Source organism: Aquarana catesbeiana, linkage group LG03 (assembly GCF_042186555.1).
Source record: "Aquarana catesbeiana isolate 2022-GZ linkage group LG03, ASM4218655v1, whole genome shotgun sequence".
Classification (NCBI taxonomy): domain Eukaryota; kingdom Metazoa; phylum Chordata; class Amphibia; order Anura; family Ranidae; genus Aquarana; species Aquarana catesbeiana.
The window spans coordinates 585,081,090-585,108,091 of NC_133326.1; the positions used below are offsets into that span (position 1 = coordinate 585,081,090).

General features: G+C 43.8%; 1 protein-coding gene across 6 annotated transcripts in view; it reads left to right on the forward strand.

The window, feature by feature from the left end:
• Positions 1-27,002, forward strand: part of AAK1 (AP2 associated kinase 1) — a 214,619-nt gene that overhangs the window by 51,969 nt on the left and 135,648 nt on the right. For all 6 annotated transcript variants that reach the window (XM_073622010.1, XM_073622013.1, XM_073622011.1 and 3 more), the window contains exons 2-3: positions 17,475-17,593; positions 19,727-19,835. In XM_073622010.1, the coding sequence (XP_073478111.1) occupies positions 17,475-17,593; positions 19,727-19,835 (228 nt within the window). The remainder of the gene's footprint in view (positions 1-17,474; positions 17,594-19,726; positions 19,836-27,002) is intronic.

The following is a 27,002-nucleotide window of genomic DNA, read 5'->3' on the forward strand; positions in this document are numbered from 1 at the left end:
AGAAGCTAATTGGCTACCATTCACAAGGTTTGCTCTTTTTTTTTTTTTTTTTTTTTTTTACTTGTACACAATTGGGTATTCTTTGCAAAGTGAATTTTCGCTGCATTCATGAAGTTTAGAGAAAATTCCCTTGCAACGTTTAAATTCCCTTACATAGTATATAGCCTATTTGCCTTTAGTAACTCAACCTCATTAACTAACTTCAATATTTCCTAAAGCACTGACCCAAAATAAGTCAGGTATTCTGGCTTCATGGGTCATTGACTCAAAACCATTGAAGCCAGAGACAGCCAGGTAACTAGCATTTTTAAAAGGAGTTTGCATTAGCAGCCTACATTTTTATATCCACTCGGGTTTTCGATCTGTATACATTACTCCCAAAATGGCCTGCCCATTGTAATGAATAGGCAGCGCTTCCGTAGCGCCTGAAAAGCGCTTCTGAAGTGCCGTAACACAGGCTCTTTTAATCCCTTCTTCAGCCAATAGCGGGGGTTAAAAGTGCCCTGCTAGCAGCCGAAAAGCACCACTTAAACGGTACTAAAGCGAGCAGTGCTTTAGCGCTAACGCTCAGGCGGCCCCAGTGTGAAAGTAGCCTAAATGTCCAGCTTCTCTACCTCAAAGTACTTCATGAGAGGGTTTGGCTTTTCCGATCCCTGGACTGGTTTGTTTGCTGAAATGCAGTTACATTCTCGGCCTGAACTGTGTTTGCTCAGCCATTTCCTGACAGAATTATGAAAGGTATAAAGAAATTCTACATCCATTGGCGCTCCATATGTAAAGGCTGCAGGCCACTTACATCAAACGAGCCATATTAATTTCTTGCTAGATTCTATTTTTAAGCATTAATTATCCACATGGATAGTTTTAATATAATTAGACCATGTAAATTACAGCATGTTTTTTAATAACTGATTGTTCTAACCTGTTGTGTGCTGGCTTGTAACATTTTAGTACATACTGTTTGCTTGCAAAATGTTGACTGTTGTGTTGAGCAGATTTAGACCCCTTTCACACTGAGGTGGCGATTCCGTTAGCAGTAAAGCAAGGCTAGTTTTAGCGGCGCTTTACCACTGTTTAAGCTGCGCTTTTCGGCTGCTGGCAGGGTGCTTTTAATCCTGAAGAAGGGGTTAACAAGGGGTTAAAAGCACGTTGCGATTTGGAAGGGCTGCCCATTCATTTCAATGGGCAGGGGCGGTGTAGGAGCGCTGTATACAGCGCTCCTACACCACCCCAAAGATGCTGCTTGCAGGACTTTTGTTCCCGTCCCACAAGCGCACCTCCCCAGTGTGAAAGCACTCGGGAGGCACGAGAGGCAGTTTTCAGGCACTTTACAGGTGCTGTTTTTACCGCTAAAATGCCTGAAAACTGCCTCAGTGTGAAAGGGGTCTTAGGCTGGATTCACAAATATGCGAATCGAATGTGAGTTTTTCCGCATCCAATTCACATGACAGGCAAGTGTGACCGGCTCTCAATGAAGCTGATTTACACTTCTGGGGCGGCTGCGGTCTGGATTTAAAAAGGTTCCGGTGCATGTTTGGGTCCTGTTCAGGTGCAAATTCAGGCAAAAATTCATACCTGAACCTGTGTACAGGAACGCACCAAACCCCAGGCACGAACGCACAGCCGCACAAGTGTGAACCCGGTCTTAATGACAATGAGAGCTCATTTAGGTGATTTTTATAAAAATCAAAGGTCTTATGTCGCTGATCTTTTTATGTCTAGTATGAAGATGTGCCACGCCTCACCCACCTGCCCAAATTCTAGCCCATCCACCTGTGTTTGCTTGTTAGCCCCGTCTGGGTAAGCTGAAATAAGGTTCAGTTTACTGAATATTTCACTTTGCACAGTGACTATGACTTTAGCAACTTGTTTTTTGTCCTTCCTTTTCCCTAAGTCGGTTCACACTGGGGCGGCTTCAAAGTTGCCCGATTCTGAAGCCGCCATGTACAGCGCTGCTTACAAACGACTTCTGTAATCGAAAACAATGCAAGTCGCTCTGAAGTCGCCCCCAAATGTTACAGGAACCTTTTTCTAAGTCGGAGCAACTTGAGTTGCTTCCGATTTAGAACGGTTCCATTGCACTGAGTGGAGTGCGACTTTCAGGCGTTTAAGTCACCTGACAGGTCACCTCAGTGTGAACCGTGCCTAATATTTTGCCAATAGCGGCTTGTTCACACCAGCTGAAGTGTTATACCACAGCCACTGGTGTGCTTTGTCAGGAGTTATGTTGATGGATCATAACTGACTAATCGCATTGTTTACATTTTTTTTTTTTTTTTTAAACCGTAAATAAAAGGTGATATTTTATTCATCTTTATTCAGTGCAATGGGTTGTAATGCAGTGTATAGAGCTTCAACGCACTGCTCTGTAAAACAAAGTATAGCATGTGCTATATTGTACTATAGCAGTGCAATGGTGTGAACTGAACTAACAGGCGGCCTCCAAGAGATTTCTTTTTTGATATGGATACGTCAAACTGCTGCTACAGATCGAAACCAACATGGAGTGTCCTCCTTCCATACCTATACTGTATGGTCCATCTCCACTCTCTGGTTTAGGAGACTATTTTACTGTGTTGGCCATAGATTATAGCAGAAAGTTTGGAGTTTGTGGTGCCCTTTTATTGGATAACCTAAAGCATTTCTAAAAGGTTCAGCATAGGTATTGGTGGGGGGTTGTTACTGGAAGGTTTTTCACCTTAATGTATAGAATGCAGAAAAAGTGATACTAAAATCTTGTTTGTTATTTTGAAACAAAAAAAAAGTTATACCTGCCTGCTCTGTGCAGTGGTTTTGCACAAAGCAGCCAAGAGCCTCTTCTCGGGTCCCTCTTTGGCGCTCCTGGCCTTCTGCATCTTGCTATGGGGGCATCTCTGTGTATCTATTCAGACGCTGAACCGTGGCCCCGCCCCCTCTTTCTCCTCATTGGCTCACTGACTTTGACAGCAGCGGGAGCCAATGGTGCTTCGCTGCTGTCTCAGCCAATGAGGAGGGAGAGTCCCGGACAGTTGAGTCTCTCGTGCAACATTGCTGGATCGGAGGGAGCTCAGGTAAGTTTTAGGGGGGCTGCTGCACACAGCAATTTTTTTTATGTTGGTGAATAGAATGCATTAAGATAAAAAGAACCTTCTGCCTTTACAACCACTTTAAAGGATAAGTTTACCTTTTGTAACATGTTATACCCTTATTCAGGATGTAACATGCTAAAAATCCACTGGCCCCTGCACCCCCCTGCCTCCCAGATGTGGTAGACGGTGGGGGATCTTCTCCCCTCGGTCTTTATCACACACTACAAAGAACGAGCCTGCCTTGCTGCGTCACTCATTCACAGAGATCCGTAAATTGAAAACTGCAAGATCCGGCAGTCTTTGCGGCAGGCGGCTTGTAGTTTTTTAATGAACTACCATGGTGCTGTTGAGCGCTGTGGTAGTTCATTGATGTTTCCTGTTAGGCCCCATTCACACCTGAGCGTAGCGTTTTCAGGCAGAATGTCGTGCGATTTTTGCCGCAATTTTGTACAGGTCAAAAGGTCGCCAATGTAAAAAGCAGAAAAATGCCCAAATCTGCCTAAAATAAAGTTCCAGAACTTGTTTGAGCTTCGGGCGTTTTGGAGTGGAGATGTGAACCATCTCCATAGAGAATAATAGATTTTTTCCCCTCCAGCGTTTTGTAGATTCAGGCATTAAAGCTACAAAATGCTCAGGTGTGAATGGGGCCTTAGTTTGTACCTGCTTGGCCGTCCGATGTACGGTACGATTACACACAAGAGCCAAGCATTGCACCCATGATCTGCTGATCGTGGGTGCAATGCTTTTCAGGTTCCCAGTAAAAAAAAAATCATAAATGCACATTTTTTTTTTTACCTGCAAAAAGATGTGCTTTTATTTTATTTTTTTAAAGGTGAATTTATCCTTTTAAGGTATAAAAATCCTTTAGCCTTTAGAACCACGTTAAGTTACTAAAGATGCAGGCTTTCAGGCATCTTTTATTAACTCAAATTAATTGGTTTAGTTTTGCTTTAACTGATTCCCAAAGCGGTTACATTCTAGGACTGCAGCGAAAGCTAATCCTCACAGTTGCTAGCTGATCAAATGTGCAGGACCATGGCAACTGCAGATCAAATGGGTGCTAAGATGGCAGGTTCTTTGGATGTAAAAGATAAGTGGGTTTAGGTCTGCTTTTAAGTTAGCCATTAAAAGGTTATAATTTAAAGCTGATCTCCAGGAATTCATCTACTTTAAAAAATGTGCTGAATTAGTAGGGGTTAAACCCAACAAGGTGCATGCCACCTCATTGACTTATCTTTTTAATTTACTTTTTACAGTTTTTCTGAATGCCGGAGCATAGCCTTTGATATGCTTCTGGTGCTCCAATGCTGGACCCTTAAAGCGTTTGGTAACCCAAAAATTAAAAAAAAGAATGGATCCTGCTCCTTTTTTAAAGCATGATATATGACACAGTGCTTGTCCTTTGTCATTTGGCCCTCTCTAACACCTAAAAAAAACCTGGCTGATCCTGACAGTTTTTCCCCACCCCTCTGTAAACTGACCACGGTGTATCATGGCTGCTGAGCCCTGACACCGTGGTCAGTTTACGTGCCTCTGTCATCATCCGCCTGCTATCTGCTCTCCTCTCTGCTCCTGTGTCCCCCCCCCCCCCCTCTTTGTATGAGCCGCCCCTCCACCCCCCTGCTGCTCTCATAAAACTAACCTGTATACACCATCAGCGCTGCATTCTATTGCAGTGTCTTCCTCTGTGAATGATTTTATATTATTATTATACACGATTTATATAGCACCAACAGTTTACGCAGCGCTTTACAATGTAGAGGGGGAACAGCACAATTACAGTACAGTTCAATACAGAAGGGACAGGAGGGCCCTGCTCGTAGAGCTTGCACCCTAAAGGGAGGGGGTGATGGTGGTACAAAAGATGCGGGGAATGATTTGATGGGGGTGGCTCGGGGACAGTTGTTAGGTGAGTGTGGTATAGGCTTCCCTGAATAAGTGAGTTTTCAGGGATCTCCTAAAGGTGGACAGGTTAGGGGCTGATCGGATATACCGGGGCAGGGAGTTCCAGAGGATGGGAGAGGCTCTGGAGAAGTCCTGAAGGCGAGCCTGAGAGGAGGTAACAAGGGAGCTAGAGAGCAGGAAGTCCTGGGAGGAGCGGAGGGAATGACTTGGGCGATATCTGCAGATGAGGTTGGTGATGGGGTAGCTGGGGGCGATGTTGTGGTTAGCATTTTGAATTTTATACGGTGGGGTAGGGGAAGCCAGTAAAGGATTTATAAATATAAATTCAGTAAATACCTAATTTTAAGAGCCGAGATTGCGATCACATGACCAACTGGCTCTCTCCTCCTCCCCTCCAGACTGACATCAGTAGAGGAATGTCAGCTCCGCCCACTGCATCTCTCAGAGGAGGAAAGGAGAAAGCTGGCTGGTCATGTGATCGCAATCTCGACAGTGAAATTAGGTATTTTCAGCATTTTATTTTTATAAATCACACACAGATGGGGACACTACAATTGGAGGCAGTGCTGATGGTGTATACAGGTTAGAGTGGCTTAACAACCACTTTAAGTCTCAACTCCTGAGGCTGCAGAGTCGCATACAGCCGCTGTGCCTTCCCTTCCCCTTCATGTCCAGTCACAAAAGGCCAGCTGACTGAGCAAAAAACAAACCAAAAGCCAACGGATTCCCCTGGAGTGGAAATCCAGCACTGCTGTCTTGAATGCAGCACTGATCGAACACAAATTTTCCCCTGAGCCAGTTTGTGAAAAGCCGATCTTCAGATCAACTTCTCTCAAACAAAACAGCCATAAAGGGATTGAAAATCTGCCAGTCCCTGCTGAACTAGCTGAATTTCAATCTATGGCCAGCTTTTAAAATGATTTGTAAAGGCTCATTTTTTTTCCTATAAAAATAATAAACATGTTATACGCACCTCCTCTGTTGCAGTGGATTTGCACAGAGCAGCCGGGACCTCCTCTTCTCGGGTCCCTCTTCTGTGATCCAGGCCACTCCCTCCTGTTCAGTGCCCCCCACAGCAAGCAGCTTGCTATGGGGGCACCCAAGCTGAGTCACAGCTCTCTGTGCCCATTCAGACACGGAGGCCCAACCTCACCCCACCCCCTCTCTCCCCTGATTGGCTAGCTGACTTTGATTGACAGCAGTGGGAGCCAATAGAATGCATTTAAGATAAACAACCTTCTGCCTTTACAACCCCTTTAACGCTGACATGTAAATTTAAAAAGATAAATCCATGAGGTGGCATGCATCTCCACATTTAACTCATAGTATGCCAGTACATTTTACAAAGTGACTGAACTCATGGAGTTCAGCTTTCTAGTGGTTCTACATAAAATCGGGTCCCCGGTCGATCGGTCAACCCGGCTGCAACACTTACCCGACTTCCTACTGGGCAACGGACAGGCGGCCAGCTAGCGTCCCCTGCGCCTCCTCTCCTCACGTCTCCTCTCTCCTCCTCCCGGTGGCCAGTGTAGCTTCTCCTCAGGCTTTCCTCTGGGCGACGGACAGGCGGCCGGCTAGCTTCACATGCGTTTCCTCTCCTCGCATCTCCTCCCTCATCCTCCCAGTGGCCAGCGTAGCTTCTCCTTTCGGCCAATCAGGGGACAGGTCTCAGACCTGCTTCCTGATTGGCCGGGAAGAAAATTAGTGCGACACCAGCAAATATTCATTCTCTAGTGTCACACAACTATGTGGGCTCCGAGCACCGTGCTCTGTGCCCTGAACCCTCCCTACTTTGAAGCCCATTAGAGCCTTTGGCTCTAATCACGTGCTTCAAACCCCCACCCCATTGGAATCAATGCATCCGATGCCCTGCATGTGGATTAGGGGGCCGGACGCATGAATGCGGGGGCGCAGCGCCTCTTATGGACGGGCCACCACTTCTTATGCTACTATTTTAGTTAGAACATAAATGTATTAAAATGATCAGAAAGCAGCAAAAAGTAAGAACCGGGTACAGCTAGTTCTGAATGATTTTTAGTGGCACTTTAAGACCCCTTTCACACTGGGGCAGTGGGTGCGTCGGCGGTAAAACGCCGCCATTTTTAGTGGCGCTTTACCATCAATTTTGCAGCGCTATTCGGCCCCTAGCGGGGCACGTTTACCCCGCGGCTAGCGGGCGAGAAAGGGTTAAAACCACCGCAGCGCTTTGCCAGTGGTATAGCCACACTGTCCCATTGATTGCAATGGGCAGGAGCAGTGTATACCCCGCTCCTTCACAGCTTCAAAGATGCTGCTAGCAGGACTTTTTTAGCGTTCTGCCAGCGCACCGCTCCAGTGTGAAAGCCCTCGGGACTTTCACATTGGAGACACAGCAGCTGCTCTTTCAGGGCACTTTACAGGCGCTATTTTTAGCGTTATAGTGCCTGCAAAGCGCCCCAGTGTGAAAGGGGTCTAAAAGATTGATCTCCAGACTCCGCTCACAGGCTACTAGTAACAGGAGATATGCCTTTGAAGGGTGGGAAAGCAGCAACTGTATGTAACAGAAGTCCTTTGAATGTTGCATTTTTTTCTGATTTAAAATGCTGAAGAATGCTACCATGTAGCAATGTATTCTTGAGGCAGTTGGTCACAGCAGAGATTTGATTTTGTATTCTTTTCTCAAAAAAAAAAAAAAAAAAAAATGGTACTCTTCTGAAGCACTCACTTAAACCTTGGTCTTTGGCCCAGATCACTGCTTTCACAATCAGGATAACCATCAGTTCCTGGCTGTTCTCACAGAACAAGTTTGGTGATCTCTATTGAAACGGATTCTGAACAGTCATTCCAGTATCTGTTTGTACATACCTTGTAATGATTGAGTACACCCTACAGATAACAGGTTTATAGGTCCAGCCTTATGGCTGTTAGTGATAGGATGCTGCCTACTTCCTATGTGTAAATGAGTTTATTTTGCTTGTGCTTTGTCAGATTTGCAGTATGAGTATGATAATTGTGTATTAGAATCCCTGCTGCATTTTTACTGCCCCCCTTAAAGGAGAAGTATAGCCAAAGCTATTTTGGATATACTTCTCCTGTGGGTCACTGGAGTGCAGTTCATTCTGCACACCTCTGAGCCGTCTAGGATCTGAAAAAATCCCGGCCATATGCCCAAAAGCCAGGACCGACACCTGACTCAGCCTCCCCGTGATCCATCAAGAGCCTGAGCCAGGCGCTCCTGTCTCCTCCACATCCCAGCTCTCCAGTGAGAACTGGAGGGGCAGAGCAGAGAGCTGTGACTGTGAGAGCGAAGGGGGAGAACTGAGTGATTGTGGTGTTTGATCGCTTAGTTCTCTGTGCAGAGCCAGCGGGAGACAGATGCAGCTTTGGATCGCTACTTCATCCACCTAGGTGAGTATAATTTTTATTTTTTTACCAATAGCCTATACTTCTCTTTTAGGCTCCATTCACACTTGTGTGACAAAAATTGCCCCTCTTTTGCATTTGGCGGGCAGTACTGCATGACCCATTGAAGTGAATGGGGCTGCACTGCAATCACGAGTCAGTCTAGGCTCACACTTGAGCGGCATTCCCATTAAAATAAGTTGTGTTTGCACTGCTTTGTGAATAGCAATCCACTGTGTGTAAACTAGCCACAATGGGGTTAATGTACTAAATTCTGACTAAGCGAATTCTAATTCGTGAAACGTGTTAATCTCTGCCAGCTCTGCATTGATGTCATGTCTGCGATGTTGTCTGATGATTTTTATCTTCAATAAAGTCTTCACTTTTGCTTCAAACCTGTGCGTGCTGTCAATCCTTTTCCTGTTCCACTGGCTTCTATCTTAATTTACTAAAAGTTTATAGGCTGTTCACTTTGCGAGGGCATTTTCCTTTAGTTTAGTGAATGAGGTGATACTCTACTGTCCTCCATTGTAATGTGCCTGCATTGTTTCTCAAGTGAATTTTCACCACAATCACTAAGCTGGGGGAAATTTCCCTTGAAAAGTGACACTTGTCTTGCATAGCAAACAACCTGTTTGTCTGTAGTAAATCGACCCCTAGGAGTCGTAATCTTTGGCCTTTACCACCAAACTTTTCCCTGCGTGACTCTGTTTAACCTCTTGCTGACCTCGTAACGCATACAGTAGGTCTGCATACTGGCAGCAAGGAGGGTGAAACTTAATGGCCACACATATGCATCTATGTGGGCTGAGGTTTGTAAACCTCTCCCAGTCTCTTGTTCTAATCAGGAGCCGGCTGTACAGGCTCCCCAACATGTGACCACTGTGATCGCCATTCAGTGGTCACATGATCGGGAGTCCATCCTGCAAAAGAGACAAATGACAAAGGCAACTCACCCGAGTATGGACTCTCACACAGGTGGTCTGGGATTACACAGATCAGGACAGATGGCAATACATTCTTATGGGTGGATTTAAAGGAGAAGTCCAGCCTGAGCTTATTCAGCTGGGCTTCTGCTATGGGTCACAGGAGTGCGTCTTGCACTCCTGTCACTTGTTTTTAGCAGAAAGGGGACCGCAGTCTGCTATCTGCTGACGTTAGACAGATCAGTCCAGGCACCGCGTCATCCCGACTCTGGAAGTCAGGATCCGCCATGTGCCTGGACTGATGGCTCTCTTGGTGAGCCCCTTGCGAGGCTGAGACGGCCTCTCCCCACTCCTCCACAGCTTAGCGCTCCAGTGAGCATGCAGGAGCAGAGAGGAGAGCTACTGATTGACAGGCAGCAGCTCTCTGCTCGGGGAGCTGAGAGAACCTAGCCATCGGCGATGTTCGATCGCTTGGTTATCGGTGCAGAGATGCCGGGGGACAGATGCCCACCTAGGTAAGTATAATTGGGTGGGTGGGGGGATCCCAAACCCATAGTTCTCTTTTAAGTGGACTTGTGCTTGTCTATGTCCTCCCACCTCCAGGTCCGTTCAGGTCTGTTGGGCAAAATGGAAAAGTTTACATTGAGGTCTGTCTTTACTGACCAGAGATGGGCAGATATAGGTAGATGCAAGTGTAATTACATTCACCCACTCATAAGGATTGCATTAGTCTGGCTTTTCCATGGAGGAAAATTAGGAATAGACATGGATGCCACAAATGTTGACATTTGTACTGTTCTGATCGGACTCAACGGGATCAATTTAGGATTCCCTGCTGAGATGGACACCACCCATGTGAAAGGGACCTAAGGATATTTACTTTCAAAAAATGACCGTTATTTTCAGCTGAGCATTTACAATTACATGGCTAAACTAAAGACTCTTAGGGCCCTTTCACCTGGGCTGTCCGATCATACCTGCCTGTCAGTTTTTCAGATGGACCTGATCGGACCCTCCAGTCTCCCCTATGGAGCGGCGGATGTCACCGCTGACATCTGCCGCTATCCGAACCGATCCTGTCTGTAAAATCCAGATGGATGGTGGTCCTGTATTCTGTCCGTCTAGTGGATGGGATATGATTGGATGAAAACGGACAGGCGGTCTGTTTTCACCCGATTTTCCCATAGAGGAGAGCCGGACTGTCTGTCTCCGTTCTGCAGAGTGCGAGGAGTTGGACCTGTCATCTTCCTGCTCACCTGGAACCAGTGGAGCGATCCCCTGCTGAGCAAGCGGAGTCCTTCAAGTGGAGGCACCCGTGTGAAAAGGCCCTTATCCCTGTGGTGGAGCTTTGTGAATTGAGCCTAAGAGGTTTCTATGATGATGATTCTGACCATTGGATTATATTAAGATACTTTATGAAATTGTGTCTATGATTCTAGAAACACTATTGCTCTATCAAACAGATGATTCGTTTCAGCTCTTTACTAATACACATTTTTTGCTAATTCTTGGCCTCACTTTAAGTAATAACAGGTTAACTGTTAGGCACGCTGGACTCCATACAATAATGAACACTTAGGAAGCCTAACCTTTCGTCTGATTTTCTGTGAACGAATGTAAAATCCTCCAAGTACAGGATTGCTTTTCCAGGGCAGATTCAGCGACAAACGAACAGATGCCATTTGGCGGTTTGCTTGACCTAGAAATTCCCAAGGCACCTGACAGTCAAATATATCACAAGACCAGATTTACAAGTGCAGACAGCACTCTATTTATGTTTAATGTAAACCACACCTGATTGTCATCCCACGGATTTGCTCATATGACTGATATCCTGTATACCAGATGTTATTATATGGTGTTCACATTTTATTTGATCCTTTATTTCGTCGTTAGACTGAATGTCGTCTTCTGCTAGCATCTTCTGTGGCCCTGTCACAGGAATGTATACGCTGCGTGTGAGGACTGTGCAGTCTCATTTAATTTCCGGCTCAGCAGACCCTGCTAATAAATGAGGCCAATGTTAATGCTTGTGATGTGTTGCTGTATGCCTCACGCTGCAGCAAAGACCACTGCTCTGAATGAGCCCTGAGAAAGCCACTTTTCTGTGTTTGTTGTGCTGAAAGTATGTATTAGGGCATAGAGGAATCATTGTTTGCTTTGCAGTACTAATGTCATCAAGAAAATTGAAGAAAACAGCTGAACGGCCGCACTCCAAATAACACCTTTTTATTCGTAGCAAAACAATGTAGAAGATCCAAAATCTCTTGCATCATGGTGATCAATATAGATTATTAAAGCGGAGTTCCACCCGAAAGTGGAACTTCCGCTCATCGGATCCCCCCCCCTCCAGTGTCACAATTGGTACCTTTCAGGGGGGAGGGGGGTGCAGATACCTGTATAATACAGGTATCTGCACCCACTTCCGGGAATAGACTCCCGCGGGAGTCACGCCCCCTCCCGCACTCCCCCGCTGTCTCCTGGGAAAGACACAGGTCCCAGGAGATAGCGGGGACTATTGAGAACGCACAGCGCGACTCGTGCATGCGCAGTAGGGAACCGGGAAGTGAAGCCGCAACGCTTCACTTCCTGATTCCCTCACTGAGAATGGCGGCGGCAGCACCCGAGGGACGGTTCGGTGTCGGGTGCCGACATCGCTGGACCCCGGGACAGGTGAGTGACCTTATTTTAAAAGTCAGCAGCTGCAGTATTTGCAGCTGCTGACATCTAAAAAAAAATTTTTTCGCCGGACTCCCACTTTAACCACTTGCCGACCAGCCACCACAATGGCACGGCTGGGGCGAAACGGCATTATGTTACGTCGTTTCGCCTTGTGGCCACTAAGGGCGTGAGCGCCACCGGAAGCAATGACCGCTGGGCTCCCGCAAACGCTCGTGACACACCGAGAACCGGGATCTGTGCATGTAAACACAGATCCTGCTTCTCTAAGGGTAGAAGAGACTGATCGTGTGTTCATACAAAGTATGAACAGTGATCTGTCATCTCCCCTAGACAGTCCCATCCCCCTTTCAGTTAGAACACAGAGGGAACACAGTTAACCCCTTGATCGCCCCCTAGTGTTAACCCCTTCCCTGCCCGTGACATTTTTACAGTAATCGGTGCATTTTTATAGCACTGATCGCTGTAAAAATGTCAATGGTCCCAAAAATGTCTGATGTGTCCGACATAATGTCGCAGAATGCCGCCATTATTAGTAAAAAAATGTTTAAAATGCTATAAATCTATTTTGTAGACACTAACTTTTTTTTGCACAAAAACCAATCAATATACGCTTATTGCGATTTTTTTATTGCCAAAAATATGTAAAAGAATACATATTGGCCTAAACTGAGAAAAAATTTGCTTTTTTTAAAAAAAAAAAAAAAAAAAGGGGTATTTATTATAGCAAAAAGTACAAAATATTTTGCTTTTTCAAAATTGTCGCTCTTTTTTTGTTTATAGCGCAAAAAATAAAAACCGCAGAGATGATCAAATGCCACCAAAAGAAAGCTCTATTTGTGGGGGGAAAAGAAGTCAATTTTGTTTGGGTGCAGTGCCGCACGACCGCGCAATTGTCAGTTAAAGCAACGCAGTGCCGAATCGTAAAAAATGGCCTGGTCATTCAGCAGCCAAATCTTCTGGGGCTGAAGCGGTTAAGCATCTATATTGAGGTGAAATGCGTTAGCCTGTCTGTACCTTTCATCACCATGATGTAAGATTTTGGATCTTCTACACTGTTTTGCCACGAATAAAAGGTGTTCGGAGTGCGGCCGTTCAGCTGTTTTCTTTGATTTTCTACATGATTGCAGAGCCTGCACCTGAAGTTGTGAGGTGAGGTGAGGTGGGGGGAGGGGCTGGCTATTAGAGACAACAGTCTTGGAGCGGCATCGCTACCTCATATTTTATACTGATGTCATGAGTTTGCTGCAGAACGTCCAGTCCTGGATCGCCATCCTCTGATATCACCTGGAGAGGTTTGTCTCTTCTGGGTTGTGCAGCAGCCCTGCGATGACATGTATTCGCCACATTATCAGGGGGAGGCTGTAAGAACCATAAATGGATAGATGATGATGACATGGTGTAAAGTAGTGGTTCTCAACCCTGTCCTCAAGTACCCCCAACAGGCCATGTTTGCAGGTTTTCCTTTATTGTGCACAGGTACTTATCGGAGTCAATGGCTTGGTATTTTGGACAGCTATTTTATCTAAGAGAAATTCCCAAAACATGGCCTGTTGGTAATACTTGAGGACAGGGTTGAGAACCAATGCTGTAGTACCCTACAACCTCCTGGGGCCCTTGATGTGGGTATCTCAGGGAGCTGTGAGCACAATACACATCATATTTGCCTAGGCCCGGAAAAAAGGAAGGGGGCGAATGGGTCTTTTAAGGAAAAGAAAAAAAAAAAAAAAGTTTTTATCCTGCCTCCCCCCCAAAAAAATTCTGCTAGTTGACAGACAGGTGGGGCGATAGAAAAAGTTTACGAGGGCTGTCCTGAAACTAATGCAACAGTGGGCAAAACTTACATAGGTCATTTAAATTTTACAGGTTAGAGTAATGGGGCGTACACACGGTCAGACTTTTTGGCTACAAAATCCAACGGAACAAATCCGGCGGACAATCCGATCGTGTGTGGGCTTCCCCGGACTTTCAGCGGACTTTTCCAGTCGCAAATCTGACGGACTTTAGATTTGGAACTTGCTTCAAATCTTTACGTCGTAACTCCGCCGGACCCAGAAATCCGCTCGTCTGTATGGCAGCCCGACGGACAAAAACCGACGCTAGGGCAGCTATTGGCTACTGGCTATCAACTTCCTTATTTTAGTCCGTTGTACGTCATCACGTACGAATCCGTCAGACTTTGGTGTGATCGTGTGTAGGCAAGTCCGTTCGTTAGAAAGTCTGTTTAAAGTCTGCAAAAAGTCTGTCGAAAGTCTGTTGGACTTTTGTAGTCAAAAAGCCTGACCATGTATACGCCCCATAATTCTTCCTCTATAGTACCTCTTCCTTTTTCATTGCAGGTAAATAATGAAATCAAGCAGAAGCAACTGAACATCATTGAGTTCTTGACAAAGGCGGGGTGCAGGCTGTCTGACATCCCCAGAAGGTTACAGAATGTTTAGGGAGATGAAGCACAAGAGTCTGCGATGACAAGGCTCTTATCCATGATGTCATCTCCATAAATATTCTGTGGATGGCGGACAGCCTGCACCCCTCCCTCATCAAGAACTCAATGACGGCACATTGCTTCTGCTTGGAATCCAATATTTACCTGCAATGAAAAACAAGAAAAGTTACTATATAGAGTTACTCTACCAACAGGTGAAATTTTAATGAGCTATGTAGTTAATAAAAAAAGGTTATGGCCTTTTTTTGCATTACCTTTGTTACAGCCTTCCTACATTAAGTTGCTAGGGAGGGTAAAGTTCAACTTTAATAAAAAGCTGCAGATTTAACAATAAAGACTTTATAAATTACATTAACATGTCAAAGAATATATTTAGCTTTAGAGTTGCTGCTATTGCTAATCTCCTGGGTTACCAATGGCGTTATATGTAACTAGGCGTTATAAAAACACTAGTAGCTTTAGCTTTATCTGCGTTTTTGAAAAATGGTGAGGTTTTTTTTTTTTTTTTTTTTTTTTTTTTTCTTTGTGCTTTTGCAACATTTTTAAGTGTTTTGAGGTCTTTTAGCTTTTTTCTTCTTTTTTTTTTTTTTATTTATACTTCCACAAAAGCTTATGGCTCAGAAATGCTCATACACACCGAATAGTTAAGTTTTTCAGAGTTAGAGCATTTTTACAGCCAGAAAACGCCCCTCCCAAAAGCTGCTGACAAAACCCTATGTGTGCATGGACACATAGGATAACGTGTTGGGGAGTTTATTAGCTGCAGAAAAAAAGCCTGAAGCCAAAAACGGCTGCTGTAAAAACGTCCGGCGTGCATGATGCCTTAAGCTGGCCATAGATGGATCAAACTTTGGCTAGTTCAGCAAGGAGTGGCTGAATTTTGATCCATGTGTGGCCTTTTTAGAAAAGGCTTCCTTTAAGGGGTGTCCATCCAGATGGTGCATGAATAGTGGGACTTTAACAATGGTATTGGATTGCAAGCTCCCTGGGAGCAGGCAATGATTTTGGTTGGTCTGTAAAGGGCTGTGTTGTTTTTTTTTGTCTGTGATTTAAAATACAGAAGCCATCAAGTAGATTCCCAACTGTTTGGCTGAATGGCTTAGTATCTGTATGACTGGAACCCGATTCCTCCTCCGGTGAAAGTGGTCATTCTTATGTGAAATGTGTCCAGAATGAATAACACTTTGCACACATGTTGCAGAGAGCATCCCATTAAGTGTGTGTTTTTTTTTCTCCTTCTTTTTTAACCTCCCAGATAAAGAACATTTTTTTTTTTTCTTCAGCGTTGCATGCAATTAAAGGTGAAAGGGCCATACACATATGAGGTAGTGTAATCTTATTTTGTCTGTCCATAATGAGTAAGCGTCACCATAATTGTAGGTTTACTAGTAACCTGAACATGTCCTCTGCGTCATGCTGTGTCACTTCTACCCTGCAAAATTCACTGATTCTGCAGCTCACAGCAAACGGCTGTGGCAAGAGTTTCAACTCTTATATGATTCTCTTTAACTGTTTACACATCCATAGCAGCCAGTCAAACTCCAGCTCTTTTATTTACAGTGCTGCTTGGAAAAAAAAAAAAGGTGGCACCCAGGGCTCATCATGGAAAATACCTGTATAGTTGCTTCTTATGGCCCATGCTATGTGATAGACCGGGAACAGCAACCTATAGCAACTGATTTCAGTTTACCTTTTATAACATATTTATTCTCTAAGTACAGTGGAATTAGTTGACTTTTATGAGCAGCTGTAGTTTGCAAATCATTGCTGTTTGCACTTTGTAATTATTATTTATTATTATTATTATTATTATTATTATTATTATTCACGATTTATATAGCACCAACAGTTTACGCAGCCCTTTACAATGTAGAGGGGGGTTAGCACAATTACAGTGCAATACAGAAGGGGCAGGAGGGCCCTGCTCTTAGAGCTTACATTCTAAAGTGAGGGGGTGGTGGTACAAAAGGTAATAGATGCGGGGAATGATTTGATGGGGTTGTTAGGTGGGTGTGGGATAGGCTTCCCTGAATAAGTGAGTTTTCAGGGATCTCCTAAAGGTGGACAGGTTAGGGGCTGATCGGATATAATAGGGCAGGGAATTCCAGAGGATGGGAGAGGCTCTGGAGAAGTCCTGAAGACTAGCATGAGAGGAGGTAACAAGGGAGCTAGAGAGCAGGAGGTGCGGAGGGGACGATTTGGGTGATATCTGCAGATTAGGTTGGTGATGTAGCTGGGGGCAATGTTGTGGATGGCCTTGTATGTTGTGGTTAGTATTTTGAATTTTATATGATGGGGTAGGGGAAGCCAGTGAAGGGATTGGCAGAGAGGGGCGGTAGTCACGGATCAATTAGTGAGGTGTATTAGTCTAGCAGCAGCATTCATAATAGACTGAAGGGGGGATAGCCTGCGTAGGCGTAGGCCATTAAGGAGAGAGTTGCAGTGGTCAAGGTGGGAAATAATCAAGGAGTGAATAAGTTCCTTTGTGGCGTCATTAGTCAGGAAGGGTCGAATTCTGGAAATGTTGCGGAGGTTAAGGCGGCAGGATTTAGCCAGTGATTGGATGTGGGGGCTGAAAGAGAGGTCAGAGTCGAGGATTACACCCTGGCATGTGTGGAGGGCCAATGGTTGTGCTGTTGATCTTAATGGTTAAGTCATGGGGGGGGGGGTGGGGGGCGGGAAGGGGTAAATATTACAAGCTCAGTTTTAGAAGGATTGAGTTTAAGAAAGTGGTGTGACATCCATACCGAGATGTCATTTAGTAAGTTTGAGATCTGTGAGGAGATCGAGGGGGTGAGTTGAGGAGTGGAGAGATAGACACAAGTCAGTCCGACTTTGAAAATGCTCCCTGCACTACTTTGGTCCTACTTCAGCCCATTGAATATCATTGAAGTCGGATCCTTGTCCTAACAATCCAACTTGTGACATCCGACATGGTAATTACAGCAGCAGTAAAAGGATTTTGTCATGCTGGGCTTGCATAGAAGGTTCATTAATGTATCCTGTACATTGCAGGGTTGTAATATTGTTGCATTGTCTTGGACTGACGTTTGATTTTTCCTTCTGCAGGTGGTTTTGCCCTGGTCTTCCTGGTTCATACCGGCAATGGCATGCGACGTGCTCTGAAGCGTATGTATGTGAATAGTGAGCATGACCTCCAGGTTTGCAAGCGGGAGATACAAATCATGGTAATTGCCTTTCTTGATGCTCTTAGAAGATATGTGGGACTATACAGACCATATGTGATGTATAACCCTTTCATTGTTTAATGGGCTGCAGTTACTGGTCCAGCTGAAGTTCTAACTCCATACAAGACATGTGACCTCGCTTTCCAAATACAAAGCTACATAGTGGTGATAAACTATACCTGTCACAACCCTCAGCAGTTGAAACTGAGGCCTTGTTAGAAAATGCAAAAGCAGAGGCTGTGTTCAGTGAAAACCAAATGTTCCGAAGATCAATTGGCAGCTGAAGCTGCATGCAAACCTTGACTTTCTCTGGAAAAAAAATCAAGCTTTGACCATGCCCCCTAATATGTTGGTGGCTTCACCCATCACATTATAGGACCAGTTAGGAGATGTTGGTGTAGGGATTTACTATACTTGTACCTGAAAAAGTTGAGTTGAACACTACATCATTTCATCTGCCTATATCTACTGCTCAATCTACTGATCTGAGATGTGGTTTTCCATTCAAATGCCTCAATAAATGTTAGCGATTTTTCTTGTACAGACCTGTTTTGTTTCACAATTGCACTACCCGAGGCCCTAGTGCTTTCCCCAGCTTCTACAAAGACAGGTGGCAGCCAAAGATTGAAGACAAGAAATTACATTATTCATCCGTATAAAGTATCTAGTCCTCAATGTGTAGGTTCCGCAATGTGACAGTTCCATAAACTATGACAAGGAAAGTCCTCACAGAATATTCCAATCACTGTGGTTCAAGAAATAATTGCAGCAGCAAATTATCATTTAGCCGTGCTCCACCATCAATCGTGTTTGAAAAATCATTTGTAATGTGGTTTATTCCATTTTAAAAGGGGCGGCTTGCCTCACGTTCTTCCATTAAACTTTGGCTCCAATACTTGGTATTTAAATCGTACCTTTTTGAGTTATAGATCCAGAACAAGCAGCAAGTATTCAAGCACCAGTATGACAGTCAAGCAAGTAACCGTTGCATTTTCAGAAGATCACAACATGAGCCCATACTGGATTTTGCTTTGGCTGGCTACAGATGTTCCCTTTATTTTTTTGATTAGCCAGAGGGCTGGTCAGAAACAGATTTCCCCATCCACACAAGCTTCTGACAGCTCCTCCACTGTCAGATTACACTGATCAGCGCTGCAGCTGCTGATAGAATGAAAGGTTTACCAACAGTCCCATTCGACAAAGATTGAATGTTTGTTAGAATGTCAAGCAGGAACAGCCATAGATGGGTTGAATTTCAGATGGTGCCTGCTGAACCAGCTGAATTTCAATCTATCGATGGCCAGAGAACTGCCGTGATTTGGTAGTTAATTCAATAGCTAAGAATTAATAGATATTTTGGCAGGCTCTCCTTTAGGTAACAAATTTTTTTCCAGTTCCTACAGGTATGCATAGGCTGTGCAAAAATATTGCTTCCGTTAATGGCATAGTTCATAGGGAACTAAGAAATGGTTATGAAGACTATGCTCCATCAGTCGGCAATCTCCTATACCAGTGATGGCGAACCTTGGCACCGCTGATGTTTTGGAACTACATTTCCCATGATGCTCAACTACGCTGCAGAGTGCATGAGCATCATGGGAAATGTAGTTCCAAAACATCTGGGGTGCCAAGCTTCGCCATCACTGTCCTATACTAAAGCATCAGGAAAAAGCTTTAGACTACACTCACACCAAAGATTTAGGCCAGTGCAATCTGTAGCCGCAGGAATGTTCTGAAGTGGCTAGGCGCGGCCACCTACCAGGTCTGTTAAAAATGACCGGTCGCTGGCGGGCGCAGATATTCGCGGCTGTCCACACATCCAGTGATTACCTTTTTGGTGATTGCTGCTGGATGCACACAAAGTGTACCGGTGTGAATGTAGACTAAGTGTTGGAGTCATGTTTAGCTAGGAAAAGCGTTGTATCCCCTTGCTGCACAGACTGTATTATACTAGAATGTATTTGTGCATTCCGAAGAATTCATGTCTAGTTCTAAAGTACAGAGATCATTTGTAAAGGGCACTTGTTAGATTAATGAAAGGTCTTCCAATGAATGATCAGCTTTTGATTCTTGCCTAAATCTTAATGAGAACATTCTCCATTCATACATTGCTTTATTGTGTTTTTCTTGCAGAGGGATCTCTCTGGACACAAGAACATCGTCGGTTACATAGATTCCAGTATTAATTCTATGAGCAGTGGAGATGTATGGGAGGTGCTTATACTTATGGATTACTGTAGAGGTGAGATTTAAAGATTGTTTTCATCTAACTTGTTTAAAGTACTTGAATACTTTAAAGACTAAGTCTCCTTTAAAGTGGTTGTAAATCCTTGCACACCACTTTTACCTACAGGTAAGCCAATAATAAGGCTTACCTGTAGGTACTGGAAATATCTCCTAAACCTGCACAGTTTGGGAGATATGTACCATATACGATTGCGCCGACGTCATCGGCGCATGCGCTCTAAAGAAAGTGCCATTTCTAAAGGGCCCATGCTGTTACCGTCGGCTCCCGTGACTCCAGCCAGTCACGGAGCCAGAGTCCACTGCCCTGGAAGGAAGAGGGGTGAAGATGGACGCGGCCACCAGCAGGGACATTGTGGGCTTCGTTTGCAGGTAAGTACCACATGACGGGCTAGTTTGCGATGCATACTAGCCTATTATGCTTTTACTTTGCAGGGGAATAAAGAGGCAGTAAAATCCATCAGGATTTACTTCCTCTTTTAAGGGAAAAATTTAAAATGCACAAACTTTCTGCAAAAAAATAAAAATAAAAAGTGTATGAATTCCTCGCAGGAGCCTGCAAAGCATTTCACCTGTGATCAGTGGATCGCATGTTTAATGTCAGGCCTCTGCAAACACTTCCTTCAGCTTCCTGCCTGTACCTCGTTGGCACCCAGCTAGCCCACTGGGGACGTATCGCTGTGAATGAATGAAGCCGCTTTGTGGGTAGACTTGGTAGGTGAACTTATCCTAAGTAGACATTAAGGCCCCATAACACCTACCTTTTTAAATGCTGCCACCCTTACTGACTCCTATCGCAGGTAATCGCAAATTGCAGTTTAAATACCTTTTCTTGCTCGATTTTCTAAGCAGTCATGTGAATACAGAGCCCTGGCCCCTCTGGTGGCTGGCTGGTGGAAAGAGACTCTTTATCCCTCTAATACCTAGAGCAGTTTACACCTGTTGGTGATGTACACGTCCTCTAGGGAATTCTTGTATGTTGTTGGACCTGCACATCACACAGGGGTTGGGGGGGTTTCGGCCATGTGACCGCATAGAAATTCAAGCAAAAAAAAAAAATAGATACATTTTATCCATTAGGCCAGGTCTGCTGACCTAAAGAGACCGGCCCCATTACAGTTGTATGTGGAACCTGGGATGAGTGAGAAATGTCAGAGCCAGGAGGCTGAATGTGATTTTCTTGCTGTATGAATTTGAAGCTAAAGCTAGCCATGCATGATTTTTTATTTTGGCTGAAGGAAAAAGATCTCACAGGTTCTTCCATCCACACAAGGCAGGTGGATGGAGCACTCCGCCGGCCAGAACATTGTATTCTGACAGTGGCACCCACTGCTGTCAGATGAACACTGATCGGTTGCTGCAGCCACTGATCAATTTTCCAACATGTCTTCATGGAATTCAATTTAATAGTTGACTTCTGATGAGCAGGGAAGGGCACACACCCAAGGGCTGAAGGGCTCTGCGAGACTGGCTAAACTTCGACCGGTGTATGGCCAGCATAACTCCTCTGAGGGCAAATGCTGTTGGACATATTTTATAATGCAGTAAGGCTTGGTTCACACTTCTGCTTGTGACAGTGGGTGTGGGAATCGCAGAGATACCCGCAACCACCCACATTCTGAATGGCACTCCATGCATGTAAAATTGCCATACGGGAACTGCAGGGAAATTGCATGGTCAAAAAGACCATGTGATTTCCCTGCGGCTGCATTTTTGAAAAGGTGCATGCACCCTTTATTTTTTTTCCCTCCTTTGCCAAAATGCAGAGCAACTAGTTCATTTTGAAAACGCATAGGTGTGAACCTAGTGTAAATGTGGTTTCCAGTGAACATTCACTGGTGGTTACTCTCAACAGTCACTCTCAAAGAGAACACATCACCTTGAAAGATTTACCTGCAGAGAATGTTTGATGAATGGCAGGTTCACTGCTTTATGTGCCCTAGTATGTTTTGCTATACCATTTAGTTAAATAAAATGGTGAAGGGTGATCTAAAACGCACTCTGACGTGTGACCTGGCTCATTACAGGCACATTTTTTAAACTCAATAGACTTTTAGGGGGTTGATTTACTAAAACTGGAGCACACAGAATCTGGTAGAGCTGTGCATGGTAACCAATCGGCTAACTTCAGCTTGTTCAGTTAAAGTATAAGTTCACCTTTACAGAAAATCTGTAAGGTGAACTTACACTGGGCCCCCTCCCAATTCCCCTGGTCCCAATGTACCAGTGTCTTGTGATCCCCCGCTGTCAGACTTCGGGACACTGCTTTACCAGTCCGGGAATTTGAAATCCCTGTGGCTTAATCTCCTATCTGCACCTCTCTGTGTGTGGAGATAGGAGGCATTCTAATTGGTCAGTACCGTCACATGGATGGCGCTGACCTATTGGAATCTGCCTAGGCTGCCCTGGAGGAGAGAAAGCCAGGAGGATTTCAAATACCCTGGCAAAATGCTCGTCGCTCCACAAAGTATATGAGCTTCTTTTTGGCAGATTACAAGTTTTTGGCTATTAAAATACTGCCGCTATATACTTTTTTTGGATGATCTGTATACCACGGTTACATGATAAACTGCAGAGTTTCTCCAGTGCTGAGAGTTCAGGAAGGTGGAGATTTCCACTGTAGCCTGTATACACGCCCACATGTGTGATGTCAATATCATGTGACCTGGCTATCTCTGAGAACAAGTAACTGTTCTCTCCAGCATAAAAGACACAACTGAGCATGTGCAAGTCGGCTACTCTACCTGTGTTAGCTGGCCTTCCCCAGATAGTGCAGGCAGGGAATGATCTGTGCATAGAGGATAAAGCAACCTATTTACAGGATTAACCCCTTAAGTTCCACAATGAGTATAACAAGCATGCTTTACTGCATATACAGACTGATTTTACTGTTGTGGGTTTAGTAACAATTTAAGAATTTTACGAGCGTTTTGTCATGCGTTTTCTGCTCCAACAGCAGCTCTCCACCCCAAATGTCTGAAGCTGTAAAATGCTTCTAATACGCTTCCAAAAACACTCAAAAACTCTCAAATAATGCCTGAAAGTTGCTCTGCTCAGGTGTGAACGGAGCCTAAATCCTTGAAGCGGATTGGTTTCTATGCAGATCTGCATCAGATTTTGCACTGTCCAGCTTTAGTAAATCTTCCCCCTAGACTAGAGTCTATTGACCTGACCTACAAAGTTGGGCTTGGAGAGGGAAGCAGCAAAGAAGCCATTTTGCACATTTTTTTTTTTTCTTTTTTTTCCCTCAAGGTCAATGTTTGACAAAAACAGTTTTATCCTAATGACTATATATAGGACAAGGGAACATCACTTTGAAGGAAAGAAGATCTTAACGCCCATGTAGGAAGCCGTTCTTTACATTGTGAGTGGTTAAGCTGTGGAATGCCCTTCCGTATAAGATAGTAATAGGAAAATCAATAATGGAATTTAATATGGTTTGGGTCATTTTCTTACAGCTAATGGTATCCAAATCATCATTGCTAACTAAAGATGGATTTTTTTTTTTTCCACCCCTGAAAGCAAAGTCACAGTAGCTCTAGAGCTTTTGTTTTGCATTTTACTGGGCCAAAACACTGGTGATTATGTGTGTCTGAAACTGATGGACAAATGTCGTGGTTTTTTTTTTTTTTTTTTTTTTTAATTTTGTGTTTTTTTTTTATTCATTTTTTTTCAATATTACAAGACTGAAGTAATGGTATACATATTAAGAGTGTCAAATTTCGTAGGATTTTCAGCAGCTTCTAAGGCTGGTCATATGTTATGCAATTTTGTCTTTCCTTAAACCTGGGATTGAAGGAAAGAAAATTGCTTGTTTTTTTTTTTTTTTCCCCCATTCACTCCGTCGGTGATGATGGGGGAATCTCTTCCGCTGAGCTATTGTATTCTGACAGTGGGAGGTTTCCCGGCCATCAAAATACTATGATAGAAAGAAAAAAATTGTTGATGGATACACTGGCTTCAGTACAACTAGCCTGCACATACATGGATCGAAATTCAGATAGATCCTGCTGAACTGGCTGGATTTCGATCTGTGTAAGGTAGAGCTGAAACAACTAATCGATTTGAGAAAATAGTTGTCCACTATTTTCATAATCGATTAATACAGAATGCATCATTTGTTTTACATATCAGGAAATGCAGTGTAGCACACATACAGCTCAGTACACCATCCATACATGTCAGTAAGTGCTTGAGAACTTGTAAATGTGAATGTGTGAGGAGCAATGCCTCATGGGACATGTAGTCCTTACAGGAAATGATTGCTCAGTTACACTGCAGAGTGTGTGAGCATCATGGGAAATGTAGTTTCAAAGCATCTGGGGTACCAAGGTTCGCCATCACTGCTATAGGGTCACTCTATACTATACTTTGCAGCTTGCTTTTTTGGGCACTCTGAAGGCAGGAGGAGCCAGAAACGTCTGGGGGGGACCCTAGAAGAGGAGAATAGGGGCTGCTCTGTGCAAAATTATTACACAGAGCAGGTAAGTATAACACATTTGTTGATTAACCACTTAAGGACCGGACCATTATGCTGCTTAAGGACCAGAGGACTTTTTCCAATTTGGCACTGCGTCGCTTTAACTGCTAATTGCGCGGTCATGCAATGCTGTACCCAGACGAAATTTGCGTCCTTTTCTTCCCACAAATAGAGCTTTCTTTTGATGGTATTTGATCACCTCTGCCGGTTTTATTTTTTGCGCTATACACGGAAAAAGACCAAAAATTTTGAAAAAAAATGATTTTTTTCTACTTTTTGTTCTAAAAAAAAATCCAATAAACTCAATTTTAGTCATACATTTAGGCCAAAATGTATTCGGCCACATGTCTTTGGTAAAAAAAAATGTCAATAAGTGTATATTTATTGGTTTGCGCAAAAGTTATAGCGCCTACAAACTAGGGTACATTTTCTGGAATTTACACAGCCTTTAATTTATGACTGCCTATGTCGTTTCTTGAGGTGCTAAAATGGCAGGGCAGTACAAAACCCCCACAAATGACCCCATTTTGGAAAGTAGACACCCCAAGGAAATTGCTGAGAGGCATGTTGAGCCCATTGAATATTCCTTTTTTTTGTCCCAAGTGATTGAATTATGACAAAAAAAAAATTACAAAAAGTTGTCACTAAATGATATATTGCTCACACAGGCCATGGGCATATGTGGAATTGCACCCCAAAATACATTTAGCTGCTTCTCCTGAGTATGGGGATACCACATGTGTGGGACATTTTAGGAGCCTAGCCGCGTACGGTGCCCCGAAAACCAATCACCACCTTCAGGATTTCTAAGGGTGTAAATTTTTGATTTCACTCTTCAATGCCTATCACCGTTTCGGAGGCCATGGAATGCCCAGGTGGCACAAACCCCCCCCAAATGACACCATTTTGGAAAGTAGACACCCCAAGCTATTTGCTGAGAGGCATGGTGAGTATTTTGCAGCTCTCATTTGTTTTTGAAAATGAAGAAAGACAAGAAGAAAAAATTTTTTTTTCAGTTTTCAAAACTTTGTGACAAAAAGTGAGGTCTGCAAAATACTCACTATACCTCTCAGCAGATAGCTTGGGGTGTCTACTTTCCAAAATGGGGTCATTTGGGGGTTTTTTTTGCCACCTGGGCATTCCATGGCCTCCAAAACTGTGATAGGCAGTGAAGAGTGAAATCAAAAATTTACGCCCTTAGAAAGCCTGAAGGCGGTGCTTAGTTTTCGGGGTCCCGTGCGCGGCTAGGCTCCCAAAAAGTCTTACACATGTGGTATCCCCTTACTCAGGAGAAGCAACAGAATGTATTTTGGGGTGTAATTTCACATATTCCCATGGCATGTTTGAGCAATATATCATTTAGTGACACCTTTGTGCAAAAAAAAAAAAAAAAAAAAATTTGTCTCTTTCCCGCAACTTGTGTCACAATATAATATATTCCATGGACTCGACATGCCTCTCAGCAAATAGCTTGGGGTGTCTACTTTCCAAAATGGGGTCATTTGGGGGGGTTTTGAACTGTCCTGGCATTTTATGCACAACATTTATAAAGCTTATGTCACACATCACCTACTCTTCTAACCACTTGAAGACAAAGCCCTTTCTGACACTTTTTGATTACATGAAAAAAATATTTTTTTTTGCAAGAAAATTACTTTGAACCCCCACACATTATATATTTTTTTAAAGCAAATGCCCTACAGATTAAAATGGTGGGTGTTTCATTTTTTTTTTTTTTTTCACACAGTATTTGCGCAGCGATTTTTCAAACGCATTTTTTGGGGAAAAAAACACACTTTTTTAAATTTTAATGCACTAAAACACACTATATTGCCCAAATGTTTGATGTAATAAAAAAGATGATCTTAGGCCGAGTACATGGATACCAAACATGACATGCTTTAAAATTGCGCACAAACGTGCAGTGGCAACAAAATTAATACATTTTTAAAAGCCTTTACAGGTTACCACTTTAGATTTACAGAGGAGGTCTACTGCTAAAGTTACTGCCCTCGATCTGACCTTCACGGTGATACCTCACATGCATGGTGCAATTGCTGTTTACATTTGACGCCAGACCGACGCTTGCGTTCGCCTTAGCGCGAGAGCAGGGGGGACAGGGGTGCTTTTTTTTTTTTTTGCTTTTTTATCTTTTTTTTAACTGTTCCTTTCATTTTTTTTTTTTAAATCATTTTTATTGTTATCTCAGGGAATGTAAATATCCCCTATGATAGCAATAGGTAGTGACAGATACTCTTTTTTGAAAAAAATGGGGTCTATTAGACCCTAGATTTCTCCTGCCCTCAAAGCATCTGACCACACCAAGATCGGTGTGATAAAATGCTTCCCCAATTTCCCAATGGCGCTGTTTACATCCGGCGAAATCTAAGTCATAAAATGCTCGTAGCTTCCGGTTTCTTAGGCCATAGAGATGTTTGGAGCCACTCTGGTCTCTGATCAGCTCTATGGTCAGCTGGCTGAATCACCGGCTGCATTCTCAGGTTCCCTGTTGAGACAGGAGAGCCAGAGAAAAACACGGAAGATGGTGGGGGGGGGGGCATTCCCTCCCACTGCTTGTAAAAGCAGTCTAGAGGCTAATTAGCCACTAGGATTGCTTTTACATGAAAGTCGACCGCTGGCTGAAAAGAATGATACTAAGATGATACCTAAATCTGCAGGCATCAT